This window comes from Cyclopterus lumpus, chromosome 11 (assembly GCF_009769545.1).
Source record: "Cyclopterus lumpus isolate fCycLum1 chromosome 11, fCycLum1.pri, whole genome shotgun sequence".
In the NCBI taxonomy this organism is placed as follows: Eukaryota; Metazoa; Chordata; class Actinopteri; order Perciformes; family Cyclopteridae; genus Cyclopterus; species Cyclopterus lumpus.
In genome coordinates, this window is record NC_046976.1 from 4,585,698 (window position 1) to 4,604,960 (window position 19,263).

Here is a 19,263-nt window from a genome sequence, read left to right on the forward strand (position 1 = left end):
CCAGTATGTCTTCATGTCTTCATCCAGTTCAGGTTATAAAATGTGCGATTTAGAGTTATCATTGAAACCAGTACATGAGCTTGAACAGGAGGTTATTCGGGTGGGAAGAATAAACATGAAACTCAAAAAAACAGGGAAAAAAAACAAGTTTCAATAAAAACAGGAAAATTGTGAAAATATGAAAAGTATTTGCTGACTTTGTAGCTGAGTGATGTGATAAAGCCCGTTATTTTATGCAGAATAGGGAGATATGGTGAGACAAAATTACAACACAATACCAATGTTAGGTTTGACTTACATGGAGAGAAGTCAGAAGCACCGATGGAACTTTATTTTGCATGATCCTACTCTCTAATCTTGTATTTTGAATGGCAGACAAAGATATGTAGGCATTGTAAAAGTGGTGAACAAATCAAATAACAGTTTAGATATCCTTTATGTGCACTGCATGAAGAACCCAACTCTGAGCTAAATTAAATTGTTTAAAATTTGAGAATTTAAGAACAATTAATATGAGCATGCAATATCTGTGTGGACAGTTGGACTATTCCTTTAATGCGACAGTGATAGAGGACCTTATAGAAGCAACTTAATAGTCATGGTTTTGGAATGAAAGGTTAAACAATCCCGTACTTTGTTCAGGTTACTTCTTCATTTGCCCACATAGTTTATTTTATGAAACACTACCAGGGCAAATGAAGACGACATTATTAGTTTTTTTTGGCGTTATATTCACGTTTGCATCACGGTGTACATTTTTGTGGTTCAGGGAACTGCCATGATGTGTAAATCAGCCTCAGCTGGGATCAATTGTGTGTGTGTTTTGTTTTCCATATAAGAGCAGGAGTAGCTGGAGAGGAGAGGAGAGCGGGTAGCGGATGCCTGGATCGTTCGCTACCAGAAGCGTAATCGAAACAAATAAAACCTGTTACTGCCCTCACGATTGTGTGTGTGTTGCCCTCTTTGGTGCCTGCCCGAGACTCAAACCTGTCACAGTCGTTGTAACCACGTTCTAAGACCGTCCTGGCAGGTCTACCTGCTAATGCCATTCGACCTCTACAGCTCATCCAGAATGCAGCTGCTCGACTGGTCTTTAACCTCCCGAAATGTACCCACACTACTCCGCTCCTCCGCGACCTTCACTGGTTACCCGTGGCCGCCTGCATCCGCTTCAAAACATTGGTACTTGCGTACCGTGCTGCGAACAGATCGGGTCCGGTCTACATCCAGGACATGGTCTAACCTCACACCCCACCTCGTTCACTTCGCTCGGCTTCTGCCAATCGGCTTGTAGCTCCGTCACTTCGTCTAAACACTCAACAAAGTCACGACTGTTTGCTGTGCTGGCTCCTCATTGGTGGAACGAGCTCCCCATTGACATTAGGAAGTCTCTACATCTTCCATCGCAAACTAAAAACACATCTTTTTCGACTATACCTTGAATAAGGAAGGTAGAGCCGTAGTAGCACTCTAGTAGCACTTAAATGTCCCTTACCGATAGCACTTTGTAGTTTGGCACTTTAGTAGCACTTAAATGGCACGTACGGATAGTACTCTGTAGTTTAACGTTATTGAAGAAATTGTACTTTCTTGATTCTTGTTGTTCTGAGTTTGGACTCATGGTTTAATGCACTTATTGTAAGTCGCTTTGGATAAAAGCGTCAGCTAAATGACATGTAATGTAATGAAATGTAATGTCTCCCTGATAGAAATGTTTTCACCTAACTATCATTAGGCCAGGCCTGATTAAGACCCATTGATAGACTTGTTTTTGTGACGCAGTCTGCGCTGCAGTGACAGTTTGATTGATAGATGATCTTTCAGAACACTTCCCATTGGCCTTTGTTCTTCATTGGTCACATGGTTCAACGACATGTTGCTGTGGCACTGTGATGTGAACACATTTTAACATTTGCTTTAATTCCAATGTAGCTTTTAACATCATGTCCCCATAGCTGTCATGTATGATGGCATACGGGGCAGTATCATGCTGCTCTACTTGTATCCAGGGCCAGAATTGCTCCAGCAACGAACCCCGGAAGTTGTTGTGTCCACGCTAACGGGACGTCCCCTCTGTCTAGATCACATTGTTCATTCCTTTAATTACACCTCTATGCAACAGCCTCTCCAGACTGGTCATCATGCAGGATGTAGTGGCATCTAGTGGTGAGGTTACAGAACAGTCTTCTCCCGCTCTCATGGGGGGGGAGTAGGTTAGGCCGGATGGCACCCTGGCCTAAGACGGGCAGTGGAGGTATGTGGCAGCGGGGTGTGGCTAGGCTCAGCTGCAGAGTGGGTGGAGCGGGGATGTGGTTCAGGGAACAGTGTGTAAATCAGCCTCAGCTGGGATCAATTGTGTGTGTGTTTTGTTTTCCATATAAGAGCAGGAGTAGCTGGAGAGGAGAGGAGAGCGGGTAGCGGATGCCTGGATCGTTCGCTACCAGAAGCGTAATCGAAACAAATAAAACCTGTTACTGCCCTCACGATTGTGTGTGTGTTGCCCTCTTTGGTGCCTGCCCGAGACTCAAACCTGTCACACACACGCTCTTGTGATATACAGAAATTGAACTTATACGCACAGCCATCTCCATCTGTGATTGGTTGTACCTTGCTGTTACCTCATCCTTATCCTGACCAATAAGCTTGTGACTGGCGCATGCTGATCCTCTCCCTCACCACCTGTTGCATCTTAGTGGGACAGGTTATCTGCACAGGCATGGTCACATAAGACTTAACAGAACACTTTGTTTACAGTGGCAATTCAAAACGGGAACAATCAGATAAAACCTTTTAAACAGCAGGAGAGCGTCTGATCTGACAGGGATTCAACCGCTTCCAACGCCTACTTCTGCACCAGCATTTGCCTGCGAGTTAATCTCTTCTTTGTCTTGGCAAGATGTCTGTAAGAACTCTCCCCCTGGTTTTCATTAATCTGGGTGGAGAGATGCTTTACATACTGGATCAACGCCTACAAGCTCTCAACACGTCCGAGGACAATTCAGAGAAAGGTAGAGGTAGCTAGAGAACGGACGGGCTTGGTAGGTGTGTTATGTGTGTAGCTCCCAGCCATCCCTCCTGCTGACAAGCTGACGCCTTCCTGTCAGATGTTCAACAACTGAAAATGTGAAGCTCGACAATTTTAAAATGACAAGTCTATTTTCTTTCTTTTCTTACTTGGGACTTGGACGCAGGAGTCTGGTCAGAACATGACAGAAAAAGAGGTATCCATGTTGTACTTCCACATATGATTGTATAGTCAGCTTCTTGTGCCCATAGCAGTGGTGGAAGAAGTACTCACATCTTTAGAAAGTTGATATAGTTAATTATTTACTGTCCACCATTGCCCTGAAGTGTCTACTATTAGCTGCAATGAGTTGAGGTCAATTCTATGAAGCCTAGGCCTATCGTCTCTAGAGTAAACCCTAAATCAACCAAAACACAGTGGCTACATATTTTGTTAAAAGTGAGTAAAGACCAAAATCTGACTTTTTGGTATCTCTTTTACCATATGAAAAGTATTATGCCATGTAAATGTCATTATTTTGTCAAAAAGGTTAGCTAGTTAATTTATCACCAATTCCCATATACTGTAAATATTAATAAAGAAAGGTGACAGAACCGTTATAGATGTGGCCCGAAGACAACAACTGCATGCAGTAATTGTATTTTTTTAAATGTTTTTTTTAAAGCTTTTCTTTTATAAAACAGTATAGCCCATTGAGGACAACTGGGTATAGAAACACTGGCTTATAGTTGCATTAACATTAGAATAAGCTGTTTTGTGACATTTCATTCCACGACCCAAAACGAGTCAATTCTAACCACCGTTCTGTTTCTTCCCCACTCTAAGTCTTGAATGACATTGTTGGGGCCATGTTTAGTAAAGACTTTATGGATGAACTTCTCAAACCCCAGCAGCTGTATTCTCACAGGACACTGAAAACAGTGCTAACTCGGTTAGCGCACGCCTCCATCATGAGGCTGAACCAGGCCAGCATGGACAAGGTATGTACAAAAAAAAAGAAAGATGTTTTGAAGTATTCCACGTCAATGCTCATGTTAAAGTTACATGTCTAAGAAGATTAATTTCAATGCATACCGAATAATTGTACAGTATTATAAAAGATGTGGCCACGCAGGGCCTGGCCGACACATTTTTGGTTTATGTTTACAGGATTTTATGAGTTCAAATGTTTAGTTTTTAATAAAATGCTTTGAAGTCACTTAAAGTAAACTTTCCAGTGTTCATTTTGTTGTCTTAAGTCCAGCTCTTATACATAGTTGCAATTTAAAATATATGTAGGGGAACTTTGTTGGCTTCCAAGCTGATTGCATAAGTGTCGTGTCCTTGAGCTTTACACCTCCTTTCTTTTCTTCCCTTGTAGCTTTACGAGCTGATGGTCATGGCGTTCAAATATCAGGTCTTCCTTTGTCCACGGCCTAAAGACTTGCTGCTCATCACTTACAATCACATAGATACCATCAGGGAATTTGTAAGACACACTCCTGTGGTGGTGAACCAAGTGGACGAGACACATAGGAAGATCATTGAGGTATATTGAGAGTGGTTATTATAACCAACCTTTAATTATCATATTCCATTACTGAATCTTTCAAACCCATTACCCCATGATACAGTAGCCTATGTCTATATAGTCTATACAATACATTATGGCGTACTGTCTGATTCCAGCTATCAGTTTTGATCACCTGTGTCTTGTGTGACCTGTTTATGTTCTTCTTGATGCACTCGAGATATACTCATCTTTGGCAGAGGGGGATTTCCAGCTGCTCAGACAAACACTGCTCATATTTTTTCAAGACATGCACATTCGTGTGAGTCCTCTGTGTGTGTTTACTCATCCCTGCATACAAGTGAAACAAAAATATAACCAATTTTTTTCTTTCAATAAATATTTTTTGAAATATATTTTTCTTTTTTTCTTTCGTCCTCTTAGGTGTCACTTTTCCTCAAAAACAAAGTCCAGAATCCCAACGGACGTTTTGCCCTGTCGCCATCTGGCCCAGTGCCTCATGGGATAGATGTTCCAGGGCTTATTAGGTATGCATTACATTACATTACATGTCATTTAGCTGATGCTTTTATCCAAAGCGACTTACAATAAGTGTAAGCTGACGAACACAGCATTAAATGTGTTCCGATAGCTAGAAAAACTATATTTGACATGTACACAGTAACATAGAGTCCCCTTTCTACCTCACATCGAGCATCTTTTCCACTAACATTCAACAACTGCTGAAATTGTGTGACAAATATGAATTGCCATGATATTTGGTTCAGACATTCAAGGTTCCCAGAGGATGAATCCCAAAGACTTTTGGGATCTCCTAAGTCAAAGTGTTCAATTATCGCGATATTGTTTAATTAGCACACAAACGTTTAGATTTGCTCCGTTGGGGTTGTAGATCTTACTTGAGCGTCAAACAGCAGATACGGACGCACAATTCTCTGTTAGCATGCTAACATTCAGCATTTAACTCAAAGCACCACTGTGGTTTTACATTTCATTGATCATACATTTAAAATCCATATAAAATGGGCAAAATTGTTAACGACATTCAGCTTCTCAGAAAAAGAAATGAGAGTACAGTGGCTAACAGAGGCTAGCTAGGAAAACAAGTTGTGCTTCTCAAGTTAAGGCTGGCCTTTGGGAAACAATACAACTGATTAATTTCAGTGCTTCTTGCAAAATGTATCGTTTAATTTCTATTACATCTGTTATGTTTCACCTTGATGGTATGTGGCAATTTATGAACAAGCAACTGGCTAACAATGTCTTTGATTAGCACAGGCTTACTAGCTAAAGTATAGCCTCCTTTCTAGCCTGGTTGTTGGGCCTCACTTCCATCAGTTTCCCCTGATGTGGCTGGTGATGACAAGCTGATATGTCTTCATTTGAGCTTTTCTTGTGTTGAGTCTCTTATAAATTATAACTGCTTATAAGAAACCTCTCAATATTCCAGAGTGTCATCATGCGCTTCCCGTTTCCACAGGATGTTTGACAGAAAGGGCAGAGAAGTGAGACGTGGCGAGTTCCCCACAGGAGGAAGTTACACCAGCCCCATCAGACAGGGATGCTTTGCACTGCATGGAAACAGAGTCATCACACTGGGCATGAACATGTATGTGGGAACTGTATTGACACCACGTAGTTTATGTGGATAGTAAAATAGTGGATTAGGAGATGACACTGCTGTACTTTGTGTTTTGTGAATAACATTTTTAAAAAAGGTACACCGAGAACCATCCAGAGGAGACACACACATCCAAGGCTCCTTCTGTCAAGGTAACAGTTGTTGTCATATTGATATACGCATTGTATTATGTCTATTACATGTTTCTGTAGCTGCACAGTTACGTATAGGCAACATTTCACCTACATTCAAATTAATTTAAATACATTTTACACAAGAATCTCTGCTTTAGGAAAGAATAACCTTCGCCACATGCTCCCAGTGATGGTTTCCCGTAATATGTTGTATGGTATGACAGATTCATAGATGGCAGCAAGCTACAATACAGTCCTCGAGTAAATTATTTACATATATATACAGTATATATAGTTACTAGTTTCTTTACATACACATTAATAATAAGGACATTTTACAACATTTCATTTCATTACACTCAAAGGGGGTATTTTTCTGCATAAGTGCATTTTGCTACGAGGATCTGGATACTTTTTCCTTCACAGCACAATTGTCTCCATCGTCTTACATTTTGCTTTTGAGTATCCATCACAGACCGTATACTCCAGACTTGAGACCATCTCTCTACTCATGCATGCACTCCCTCTCCACCCGCCATCCTGCTGCAGAAGGATGACGCTCCCAACCTGCTGGCCAAAGAGGAGCTCAATCTGCTGGCTCGTCTGATGGGAAGCATGAAGGCCGAGGACATGCCCGAAACTGAAACTGGCTTTCGGATCAACCTGTTTACTTCAGACCAAGAGGAGGAGGATGCGTGAGTGCTTTTCATTTTATTTTTTGCTTTATTCATTCTCTCCTATTAAAATAACAACAATTCCCATGACTATGACTTTACAGGGGAGCTTCAGGTGGAGCTGAGCAGTGCTTGTTCGGAGTTATAAATATTCAAGCAATGCAGGTAAGGTGATGTAATACTGTAGCCAGCAAGTTCATCAATGTCAAACCCATTTAAAATACTTTGTATACATATGGGTAGATTAGGAAGATAGTACTGAATCATATCATACAGGCATATGGACTTTTATGCAAAAGGTAACTATAAGTGTCAAATAAATGTTGTGAAGTAAAATGTACAATGTTTCCCCCTGAACTGCAGTGGGGTAGAGGTTATAAGTAACATAGAATGCTAATATTTAAGTATAAGTAGGTGGAAATTGTACTTAAGTACAGTACGAGTTAAAATACATCCCACACCTTAATTCCCACTTTTCTTTTAAAGAATGCAGTTAAAACCCTTCTTCGCAGACCTCATTGGTTTGTTAATTATACGTCTGGGTTTTCGTTTGATTCAGGATGAACAGGCTGCAACTCAGCTCGCCCGAATTGCCGGACAGTTTGCCGAAGGAGGCGAGATGCCTGAAGAGCTCAGCAGCAGCAAAGGAGACGACCTCCTGGCCATGATGGACGAACTCTGACCCAATTGTGTCGACTTTTAATTATCGTTTCAACTTTACTGCCCAACTCTTTACCTCAGGTCAGATCACTTTAATGGTCACCGTGAACTTCGATTTTAACCTGCAAAACATATAATTGGTGCGTTCTGTTCTTCACCATGTGGTAAAACATTGAGGAAGATTAGAGAGTAACACAAATATACAATGACTCATACTGTCGCACCTGAACAATTACTTTATTTTAAATTAGTTTCACTTGGACAAGTGCTACATGAATGCAGTGGATATTGTAAGACCTGCTATATTTGATATGCATTTTCTGTATAATAATTGTATGTGGTCAATAAATAAATATATTTATTTGGTTTGTGTTTTTGTTTTTTATACAATTTAAGACTAAATTTGTCTGATGCAAGGATCTTGATAGAAAGAGGAAATTATTCATATTTGTTTGTTTCCCATTCGGGGTTTTTAAGACGATTACATTGTCTTTTTATTGGCCAAATGGCCGTAGGATTTGGAGATTAAGGGAAATATGGTGCATACTTTTCAAGTTTCCAAAAGAATATCTGAAATACATTGTATGCATTATAAATAACTCACAGACAATATCATTAAATATGTTGTATTTATTAGGGCTTTGAGTGTTCTATACATCTGATTTTCCCTTGATGTAGAATATATATTTCTGTTTAAACATGATCCTTATTCTGTTCATAGCTTATACAATTTTCATAATTCTGTTTTTTATTTTGTGTAACTTCACGTATGTAGAAGTTGTAAACTTGGTTAAACAAATTTATTTAAATATATGGGAACATATAATTAACATTCAATGAAAAACATGTTTTACAGATGAATACAGTCGTGTCAAATAGAGAGTATAAGCCTATATAATATTGTAAAAATTGTTTCATTTATGAAAATAAATAATACTGACCTGTATTTGTATTTATCCGAAGCTGCCTGAAGAGGGCGGTGTTTTTCCACGTTGACGCAAATCTACGACGCTCAAGGAAACGTCATCACGCTGCGCTTCCGGGTTCGGACTTGTTGCGGGAAAAGAAAAACTTGTTTACATGTTTGAACTGTTTATCGTCTCTTGCAAGTATTGTGGTTAGGGTTTGAAGAAGAATTAAGGATTGAACTAACTCAGGTATGTCCAACACACAATGTCCTAGATGAATATATAAGTATAGCACGTGACATCGGCTCTCTGGAGGCGCTGCCGTACTCATCATCCGTGGTCCTTGCTAAAGCTCACAGATGACGCTTGCTAATTCAGGACCAACTGAGCTCCTCTTTCTCACAATAAATACATAGTGTTGAGGTACAGATGCATATACATATATAATTATGTGTACCCGCTGTAGTAACATTATACTACTATCAAAAAGACAGGAACCGTTATGTTGTATTTTGAGTATTGGCCCTTATCAGTAACGACACGTGTGAAAAGAAATGCTTGGAAACCTCCCGTGACCTCCTTTGACGCACTTAAAAATAACTAATATCATCCAAGAGTATTTTAATGAGCTATTTCACCTCTCGTAGTAATAACATCGTACCTTATTTATCTCTCTCACCTAGCGTTAAACCCCCAAGGACTGTGCAGTTTCGCTATAAGTCGCGTGCATCGGTGCAGACTGACCCTTAATTAGTGCTTCATTAGATGCAGGTGTGCTTCTGTCTGACTACATGTCAAATAAAAAAGACGGCACTACCGTCATTCTATTTGACTATTGTGATATCATTTTTATCTTTGCTCTTATTTTCTAACTTACATTGTTTGACATTTTAACAGAACGTCTACCAATGAAAGGTGTTTTAAAGCTTTAAACTACGGCGCACTGCTGTTTTCCAGCTCTTCTTAGCTCCGACTGTACTTTGCTTTGATTAGACAATTTCATATCTTCCAGTTTTTGGTTTAGATATAGTGGAATTAGTTTCCAATGAGTCATGCTCATCATTTGCAGATAGATGACATGCACACTGGATAAACGACAATAAAAGATGTGACACTGCAAATAGAAATTCACAGTTTTGCAAATGAATTGAATGGCAGCAGCTAATCTTCTGCTGGTCTGCAGGTATCTCTCCCCACGCCCCCCGACCTCTGGAGATCCCCTTCCTCGGCGTCCATGGAGTCGGAGGGGACTGAATCCCCATCGAGGGGCCCGGTGCCTGTAGCTGAAGTCTTCAACTCCATCCGGGAGCGCACAATCGCAGAGAACAGCATGGTGGTCCTGCTCCAGGGTCTGCAGGGAGAGGTGACCACGGTGGACCTGAGGAACGAGAGCACGGCACGGGGCCGCGTGGTCAACGTGGACGCCTTCATGAACGTACGTCTGGAGGACGTGCTGTACCGGGACAGACGGGGCAAGCTCACCAAGCTGCAGGACCTGTTCATCACGGGCAGGAACGTCCGCTACGTCCACATCCCGGACCACGTGGACATAATGAAGACCATGCAGAGCCAGCTGGCCAAGATCCACCGCGTCCGCAACTTTGCCAGTCGAGGCGGAGGCAGAAAAGAGTACGCAAAGAAAACAAAATAAATGATTTTATTTTCCGTGGAAGGATAAAATGAGAAAAACTCAGCAGAGTACTACTTGTGCAAGACTTCTACAATAATACTTTGGGACAACAAGATATTTTTCTTTTTTTCTTAGATTTGAGCACAAAGCACGGGTCTCGGTCAGCACTTTATGACCAGAGGGGTCACGCTCTGATAGGAGGGATAAGAATGACACAAATATGTCCGCAATACAAAAAAATATTTTCTTTTTTGCATTTTTCTTTGATGGTGTGAAAATACAAGATACCTTCACCTCCTCAGGCCTCTAATAATCCTTCAAATGAAATTATCTTAAAAAGGGGGAGAGGGGGGGTCTAAAACGTGTGTGTTCACACCAAGCCCCCGACCTATGATGACTTCGGGTCATGAGACGAAAAGGTTGGCTATAGCCTGACCAATTTTCTTTTTCTAGGACTGCAACTAACAATTTGTTTTATTACAAATAATTATTACAATTTCTTGACTAAATTATGAAACTTATGTGAGAAACTTCCCAGAGCCCAAATGAGATCATGTTATCTCACCACACAAAAATATAGAGAGAGAATGGTTTGGGATTTTTTGCATGAAGAAATAATTAATTAAACAATTAATCGATTATCAGAATACATTTTCTTTCAATCGATAAGTTCGCTGATTGTAGCAGCTCCACACACAACATCAGCATCTTTGATGAACCACTGGATGAGTTAATGAGTTGGAACACCTTCCTTGTGTTTTGGTAATTGAGTTTAAAAGTTTGTAATTGACACAAAATATCATTTTTTTTCTTTTTAAATACATACAAGAATTATGATTAAAGACTCTTGCAATGAACTTGTCCCCTCAAATCCTGTTCTGTCTCACTTGACTGCTCTATTGAAAATGAAATGGAACATATTGCAATCAACAGTCAGTGGCCCAGCGTGTTTTGCTCTTGAGCACCAAAATATCTGTCTGTTGCCAAAGAAAGTTAATAACTGCCCGCGTGCAGGAACACATTAGTCACCGTCAATGGTGGAGGGGGCCTGTTTCCACGGCGTCCACCTCACAAACAACTGCTGCTGCTGTCAACCTCTCCTGTGATGTGGCGGCGGGAGGTCCAAAGCCCGGCAGGACTCGACACCGTTCGGCCAATGGAAACGAGCGGAGGGGGTGAAAGGAAGAGTGTGTTTCGCTCGGAAAGTGGCGTCGCAAAAAAATAGGATTGGGGAATTTGTGGAATTTGCAAAAAGGGGGTATGTTATTCCTCCTCGGTGTCAGGAAGAGGACTGGCCTGACACAACACAGGCGGAGGCAGCCGGTGTAGATAAACCCGCGCGCTGTAGAGAGATGGCCGCGCACTAAATGAAGGAATATGCACACAGGAATGTCCCTCGGCGGTTGGGTCATTGTTTTGGCTGCGGCCTCGGTGTGTTTTTAGGGACTTATTTTTCTCTTGACCGCTTTAAAAGCGTCATGGAGAGCATCATCAGAATGACAGCAGCCCACAAAACGACCGCTTGCTGCTTTGCTGAAAAACACGGCCGAGCGCCACATCAACACTCAGGGGACTCAGAATAGAGTTCACCGCATAAACAATTCTGTTACTGGACGCAACGCGGCTCCGCCTAGTGTCGCAGACTCCACCTGTGGTCAAGGGAGTACTCGGTTCTTGTACTTCAGTACAAGTAATACAACAACATAAAAGATAATCCATACTAATAAAACCCCTGCTTTCATTTTCTTTTTAAAGTAAAAGTACAGAAATAGTATCCAACCATTTGCATTAATATTAATGATTGATTGCTTGAGGATTCTAAGATTGAAACGAGTACTTTTACTTCTGGTAATTTTAGGTACATCTCGATATGGAAGTGTATTTCTACTTTTAAAAGTACTTCTTCCACCACAAAATGTAGAAGTATTCATTAGCATAAAATGGAAATCCTTAATGTAACATTGTACTTCATTAAAGTACAGTAGTAAATGTACTAAATTACTTTCAACTGCCACCACATGGCAGCACTTTGCCTCATAAACTACGTTAACGGCACAAATCACACCGCTGAGGTCCTTTTCAAAACTCGCTCCACGCCGAGATTAAGACACAAAGAGCTCAATTAATCCGCGAGCCCCCTGAAGGCCCCGTGCCCACAGCAGCCGACTTGCTATTTCCTGTCCCACCCTCCTGGCTCAACAGTGAACAGACCTCACTGTGGTGCGTTCGTGGCCAGCTAGAGGAGAGATCACCTACCTCTGGTCAGTGGTGTGGCTCAAATCTGCACAGTAGCAGAATAACTCGCAGCACAGGGGAGATTTCTAGACAAGGTAGCGTGGCCCACATGCATTTTGGGCACTTTTATGTTGTAGATCAGATGCCAGTGCCACACGTATAAGTTATCTTATCTCTCAGGAAAAAGGAAACACCTCCTTCTGAACACGTGAGGGCCGGTCCTGGCCGGTCCTCCTCCTCCTCTGAAGGATGACAGGGAGTGGATCACAGTGGAGGGCTGCTCCCTCTCGGCTACATCAGCTCCTCTGTCACAAACACTGAGGGGCCGCCAGACTCTCACTGCTCCTCCGTCCAAATGATGGGATCCTATCTCAAGTGTTGACTGACGGTCGGACTCCAAATGTGGATCTAAATTCTTTGTTTTTTCCAGTGGAAAGTTGGGTTTGGTTTGCTCGTCGAGCTGTGCAGCTCTCACCCAGGACCAAGGTGAGTGATGGCTTCAGATGATGTTCACCTTTTACTTCCTCTAACGTATTTTAAATGTTCATGTGAATCAAGCTTTTATTGCACAATACAGGGGCTTTTTCCTGTTTGGAGCTTTTTATAAACTTTTTTTTTTTTACTACATATATTGCTGTCAGGCCATAAACAAGGCAACAGACTAGTTTATTAGTAGGGTCTGCGCCATGTTCGTTACAAAACCGCAGATCATAAAATCCTTTATAGATGCAGTAGCTACGCCGTGCTCGGAGATGTGCTTTGAATATACATTTGAAGTGAAAACCCTTGTTTTGCAGCTTTTATTGTGCATTCTTATACTCGATTGAAACCACTTTTAATCACTTTCTAGTGCGATGGATGGAAATATTCTGACAACAACACCCTTTCTGAGAGACAGAAGACATTCGGTGGACTACTTTAAAGTAACAAGTCTCATTTTCATTGGTTTCGGGTTTCATATTCTGACTTAAATAGGATTATCTAAGCAGGAAGTGTGGGAGGGTTGAACGGCAGTGCATTTTATGGGGTTACATAAACAGCTACAGCTGCCGGGCCTTTGCATGTGTATAGTTAAGACGAGAAGTTATTGGACTTGTCTGGAAATGTTAGGTGTTAAATCTGTCTGCCCGGGGACTGCGGCTGTATAAAATGGACATTTGTCTCCTTCTGGTATTCCTGTTGAGCTTCCAGCTCGGGCAAACTTCACCACAAACTGCTCGCCTCGGGCTGCTGTGAAGGTCCGTGGCGCTCTGCATCAAAATGTGTTTCTTCTAGTGATAATGTTAGAAGAAGAGTCGGAGTGTATACCACAATAGTGTTGTTTGTCTGACGTTGCAACTTCATCTTTTTTTGTCTATCATTAAAAAGACGAAAGAAATCTGCAAAGTCAGGGAGATGATTTCAAGAAGTTTCTGGACAGGCCACTGCAATATAGGAAACATTCAGCTTCATTTTGCAATTAAACAAGGTATGATAAAATATTCGTAGACGATGATGCTTGCGCTTTCTTACTGAGTGTTTGATGGCAAGATCGATACCTTTGGCTAAATGTGAAGCTACAGCCAGCAGCAGCTAGTTAGCTTAGCTTAGCATAAACACTGGAAACAAGAGGATACATCTAGCCTGGCTCTGTCCATTGGTAACAAAATGTGTGCAAATCTCACAAATTTACTAGTTGTATCATGTTCGTTAAAAACAGAAGCATACAAACAATATATCCAAACAATATTTAGCCATTTATTACAGTGGACTATGTGCCAAACTGCAGCTGCTGCAAGAAATATGTTGGCTGATGTTTTTACACTAACAAGTTGTAAAGTTTTAAACCAGGTAAGAGCCGGGCTAGCAGTTTACCCCTGCTTCCAGCCTTTATGCTAAGCTAAGCTAACTAGCGGCTGGCTTCATATTTAGCGTACAGACGTGAGAGTGGTATCAATCTTTTCATCTAACTCTAAGCACAAAACATTTGGAAAAGTATTTCAAAACGTCCACCTATTCCTTTTAAGACTCAAATTACAGAACAAATATGACTTGACATGAGGGCCATATCTGCCACAAATGTGATAAACGGTGAGCATGCTGAAGCACCGGGTGCAAAGGCCAGTCTCTAATTAGAAAACAAACACTGTTTGACTCGACGCGAGCTGAAGCGGACACTAAATTGCCCACTTATGTTGTTAAGGTCTGGGGGCCACAAATTGAGGGTGCAGATGGAGCCTTGCTTCTTCTGTCGGCGACTGAGACGTCGAACAGAAGGCGGCGCTGGTGGAGACCCGCCGGTTCCCACGAGTCAGCCGCCACCATAGAGACTACCACAGGAATTGCCTCCCTTAAAAAAAGAAAGACTTTGAGAGTGCACGGGGTCTGCCAAGACTCACCAGGATAAAGATCAGGGTGGGAAAGTGCCCCCCCCCACCCCCTCTTAAGTGGCGGCAATTGGAGTGATTTGGTTTTCTCCCCGGAGAGAAAGCACCAGAAAGAAAAACATTTGTCTCCCACGCACACTGTTGTTCTAATGACAGGGAATGTGAGGGGGTGGGAAATATCCGTCATGTTTACATCAAGCGTTACTGTAGCTGTGAGACCATCTGTGACGACCCAGACTTCAGCCTCATCTAATCCTCTCTTAAAGGGACAGCACACACAAATCCTGAATACTCATGTTCAGTTCCAGTGAGGTCTTTAGATGATCAAAACGTAAGCAGGACGGACGTGTTTCTGTTAAGATATTAGGGACGGCAACGGTGAAGACTGAAACATCTCAACAGCCAGCCTACCACCATGACATTTGTCATTTGTCCTCAGCTGCAAAAGTAGCTGCCCTCCCGTCGCCCTCAGCTGTAGCTCGTGCTCAGTGCCAATGAGCTGAAACGGGAACTACGGTGTTTAACGTTGTAGATATCATTCCTGCTAAACATCAACACGGAAGCACTCGCCAGTGCTTTATAGATCAGTAATAATTCATTTAAGAAAAAAAGGTTTTTGGTTGTCAGGTTGTGAACAACATGAAACTTTTCAGACACTAATTTAGCAAGAAGAGGGCTCCAACCGCGTACTTAATGGAAACGAGCAGCAGGACACCTGGACCATCATCCATTCCTTAATCTATAACTTCAAACGGGAAGAATTATTAAAACGACTCATTATTAATTCTCGTCTTACTGACATTTCAAACGCATCTAACTGATTACCGACATTTACATCTGCATTGCTACCAAATAGAAATGACAAACGGCATTCTGGCAAAAATGGATCTGAATGAATGACTAGAAACGGATCTATAAAGCATATGATGGACCAATAATGAAGCCATTAGTTTCAAACCCTTCATAAAGGGGGCCTTGCCTTCATTAAAAATGAATGACCAAATAAACCAAAACGAAAGTACACGTTTTATTAATAGCTAAAGTTTCCAGGGAAATCTGGTTACGTGACTTGTTTTTCTGTGGCAACAAAAAGAACCCCAAGAAAATAAAACATTTGCGTGACGCCGGAAAAGAGCCTCCTCAGGCTGTGATGTCATAAACATAAACATCCCGTTCGGAGGCCGAGGACCTCATGTCGCTGCCTTCACTGCAGGCCCGAGTGTAAAACACTTACGAGGAACACAATGTCCTCGCCGACTGACCTTTGACATCAGCGTAGATCACAGGAATGATGGCCGGGGGTCACATTCTGTCAGGCTTTTTGGAATCTTTTTGGATGGGCTCAGGCTTCCCTCTTGGGTTTTATGGTGACACTATATTATGTCTTTCATCTCTAACTCTCTGCTTGTGTATTTGCATGTCAGGTTCTGCTGTTGGAGTCCCGTGTGTCCCAGAAAGCCTCGCTGATGGTAGACATCTGAACCGGGATGGAGCCTGTTAAGAGAGACATGGAGCTGCTCAGCAACAGCATGGCGACCTACGCCCACATCAAAGGTGACTGTGGTTCTCAACCTGGGGCTCCAGGCCCCATCGATGGGTCACGGCATGACTCAATGGGGTCACAAGATAATTACCAGTGTTAGAAATATACAAAATGTTCCGCTGATATTACTTATATATACTGTTTAGTTTTACTTCAGGCCTCTAAAATCATTTGAAGGAAATACACTTATATCTGTCTGAGCAACCTCGCAGTAACGACAAGACTTTTTTAATTTATTTTTTATGTTGGTATTTGGACAGGTTGAACAAACAATAAATTAGTGATATTCAAAGAGGCTGCTCGTCTGATTTTATTCCCTTTTGTTCACCTGAAATATCCAGAGAAACTATTAATTATATCATTAGCCGTCAGACAAAAGTAATGGAGTAAAAAGTACAATATCTTCCTCTGAAATGCAGTAGCATGAAATGGAAATATGCAAGTAACGTACAAGTACATGCATTTCATACTAACTGGTCCATTGTGTTGGTCTGGCCTCAGCCAATCCAGAGACCTTCGCCCTCTACTTCATGATGGGCGTGTGCCTCGGCCTGCTCATGGCGCTGTGCCTCCTGGTGGCCGGCATCGCCTGCAGGACGCGCCGCCACAGCAGACCTCCCCCATCCCCCGAGAGGAGACGTCTCAAGGAGTCCAGCGGGGAAGAGGACGACGAGGAGGACGAGGAGGACGAGGGCGTCGCGGAGGAGGATGGGGAGGAGACAGTTCTCCCTCAAGTGACAGTGGGGCCCGTGAGCGCTCGCAGCAGCCCGTCCAACGGGACTCTGAGGAGCGTGAACGTGTTTGCGTCGGCCGAGGAGCTGGAGAAGGCGCGGCGTCTGGAGGAGAGGGAGCGGATCGTCAGGGAGATCTGGAGGAACGGACAGCCGGACATCCTGGCCACGGGCACGGGGACTATCGGACGAGTGCACTACCACTAGCGGACACTTTGACTGAGCCCCAAAGAGCCACCAATGCGGACTGCACCGAGCACTACACTGCGGGTTCACCAAAGCCCCCCCGGGGGCAGTCGAGTTTGAACCCTGCTCTTGATTCACAGTGTTAACTGATTCCAGCTCGTTTTTAATCATGTGCCGTCAATATCAACCTCAAGCTCTTAACTGAACTCCTAATGTGCATTAATTAATAAAACAGTGATACAGCGACATAACTGGGTTCCTCTGCATATGGCAAAATGGAGGAACAGGGAAATGAAATACAAATGTATGGCACAAAAGAAAAGGAAAAAAGACACGCCTCCTTTTATGACCCCATTTTCTTCCCTATTAATTTTCGTACAATTCCTAAATAAATAAGGTCGTTATTAAATAAGTACTCATATGAATTATTATATGATTAAATGCAATATATTTTTTTTAAAACTCGGTTTGATTATGAAATGTTATTTGATCTCAATTGTCCAATTTGTCCTGATTCAAAGTAGTATCAGTCTTTAGGGGGAAATACAACTATTAAATAAAAATAAGCTATTAATAAACTCTCAGGCGGATAAAATAACTTGACAAGTGAGTTTAAAAGAATATGAATTAATCCACTTATATTATACATTTTGTCTGCATTTGCTCATATGATTTTTCTGAATTTTACTCACGGCTTCAATATTAAACATGTTTGGTCTCTATAGATTTTCTATCACATTGAGATAAGGCAGCTTTTGAAGCATAATTTGTCATCTGTATTCATCTCTATTTGACCAAATCTCTGCAATGTGAACAATTAAAAGTTTAACCACTTTTCTGAATCAAAAACAGGATTTAACAAATGTCCATTTTCAGTGGCGGCTGGTGGAATTTGTTTTTGGTATGGGCCATCCAATCAATTTCAGCAAACATCCCAGAATGATTCTATGCAAAAAAAAGTATCAAACACGCATTTCTATATAATAATATTCAGTATGATATAAAAAATACCATCTAATGTAAATATACAACATACATATCATAAATATATAATAATAAAATATAAATATTGTATAATATAAATCACATATATATAATAAAATAGAACATGTTTATATATTAAGACGCCCCTATGAACCTTATAGGGTTAAAGTGAGCCTGTTTTTCTCCACCTCCTCATTGTGTCCTTCTTCCAGCTGGTAGTGAGGTTCACTTTGTCCAATATGGCTGCTTGAGGAGTTATCATGTGTGTCCTGGTGTCCTCATGTTTTATTAATTCTTCCAACAAGTTGGTCATGTCCCTTACTGCCGTCACTGTCCATACCGGATCTGTCCCCGTTGATTTTACCGGGTCGGGTCTTTCTGGTCATTGTCATGTCGTTAAAAAAAGGCGCCTGACGAGAACTTGCAGCTTTTGGGCCAGATGACTTTGGCCCAAAGTTGAATCTATTTTAGGACGCTGATTGGCTAAATTGTGTATCACTCATTTATATCTTTAATCAGTAATTGGCTAAACTGCTTCTTAGACCCGCCTCTTCTGGGCCAGAACGATTCGGCCCCAGCTGAGACATGCAGACAGACTGAGAGGAGGTGCAGGAAGTGCAGGAAAAGCATATATTTTGCGCAGATATCCTATTTTACAAATATTACTGGGTATATTCCATATCACAAATATTGACAATTTGTATAATTTATAAATATAATTCATATTATTATTCTAATTGTTGTATACTTTTTTTTTTTTTTTGTGGCTCAAGGTGGGAGGGGCCAGGCCCCGTGTCCCTCTATTGGCCAGCCGCCACTGTCCATTTGTAATTATTGATGTATCAAACTATATGCGTGTTTGCTTTCTTAGCAATAATTAAGAGAAGATTGTTAGCGTCTGTATGCTAACTCTGTAGTTGGAGCTGAAAGACGTTAGCTAGCTTAGCTTAGCACAAACACAGGAAACTGCTGACTGTTTAAAGGTTGACTTAATGCTCCAGTCCGCCTCCAAGCAATGCCGTTCCACCACATGTGAATATTAGCATATTTCTTTGT

General features: G+C 41.7%; 3 protein-coding genes across 3 annotated transcripts; all 3 read left to right on the forward strand.

Annotated features, from left to right (window-relative positions):
• The first annotated feature begins 2,896 nt into the window (after positions 1–2,896).
• Positions 2,897–7,990, forward strand: oscp1a (organic solute carrier partner 1a). The gene is made up of 11 exons (XM_034545293.1): positions 2,897–3,008; positions 3,192–3,221; positions 3,851–4,005; positions 4,386–4,553; positions 4,756–4,836; positions 4,959–5,062; positions 6,016–6,144; positions 6,254–6,308; positions 6,840–6,985; positions 7,069–7,129; positions 7,524–7,990. The coding sequence occupies exons 1-11, from the start codon at positions 2,897–2,899 to the stop codon at positions 7,644–7,646; spliced, it is 1,164 nt and encodes a 387-aa protein (XP_034401184.1). The 3' UTR covers positions 7,647–7,990.
• Positions 7,991–8,645: 655 nt separating this feature from the next.
• Positions 8,646–10,735, forward strand: lsm10 (LSM10, U7 small nuclear RNA associated). The gene is made up of 2 exons (XM_034545141.1): positions 8,646–8,781; positions 9,716–10,735. Exon 2 carries the CDS (start codon positions 9,767–9,769, stop codon positions 10,181–10,183), a length of 417 nt encoding a protein of 138 aa, XP_034401032.1. The 5' UTR covers positions 8,646–8,781; positions 9,716–9,766; the 3' UTR covers positions 10,184–10,735.
• A 1,989-nt stretch (positions 10,736–12,724) lies between these two features.
• Positions 12,725–18,120, forward strand: eva1bb (eva-1 homolog Bb (C. elegans)). The gene is made up of 3 exons (XM_034545376.1): positions 12,725–12,883; positions 16,188–16,317; positions 16,808–18,120. Exons 2-3 carry the CDS (start codon positions 16,251–16,253, stop codon positions 17,242–17,244), a joined length of 504 nt encoding a protein of 167 aa, XP_034401267.1. The 5' UTR covers positions 12,725–12,883; positions 16,188–16,250; the 3' UTR covers positions 17,245–18,120.
• The last annotated feature ends 1,143 nt before the right edge of the window (positions 18,121–19,263 follow it).

Excerpts from the sequence above, each read along its gene's own strand:
- lsm10 (XM_034545141.1), top strand. The coding sequence starts at position 9,767 with ATGGAGTCGGAGGGGACTGAATCCCCATCGAGGGGCCCGGTGCCTGTA.
- oscp1a (XM_034545293.1), top strand. The coding sequence starts at position 2,897 with ATGTCTGTAAGAACTCTCCCCCTGGTTTTCATTAATCTGGGTGGAGAG. Across the intron at positions 3,222-3,850 it reads AGAACATGACAGAAAAAGAG|TCTTGAATGACATTGTTGGG; the intron begins GTATCCATGTTG and ends CCCCACTCTAAG. Across the intron at positions 6,145-6,253 it reads ATCACACTGGGCATGAACAT|GTACACCGAGAACCATCCAG; the intron begins GTATGTGGGAAC and ends TTTTTAAAAAAG.
- eva1bb (XM_034545376.1), top strand. The coding sequence starts at position 16,251 with ATGGAGCCTGTTAAGAGAGACATGGAGCTGCTCAGCAACAGCATGGCG. Across the intron at positions 16,318-16,807 it reads GACCTACGCCCACATCAAAG|CCAATCCAGAGACCTTCGCC; the intron begins GTGACTGTGGTT and ends GTCTGGCCTCAG.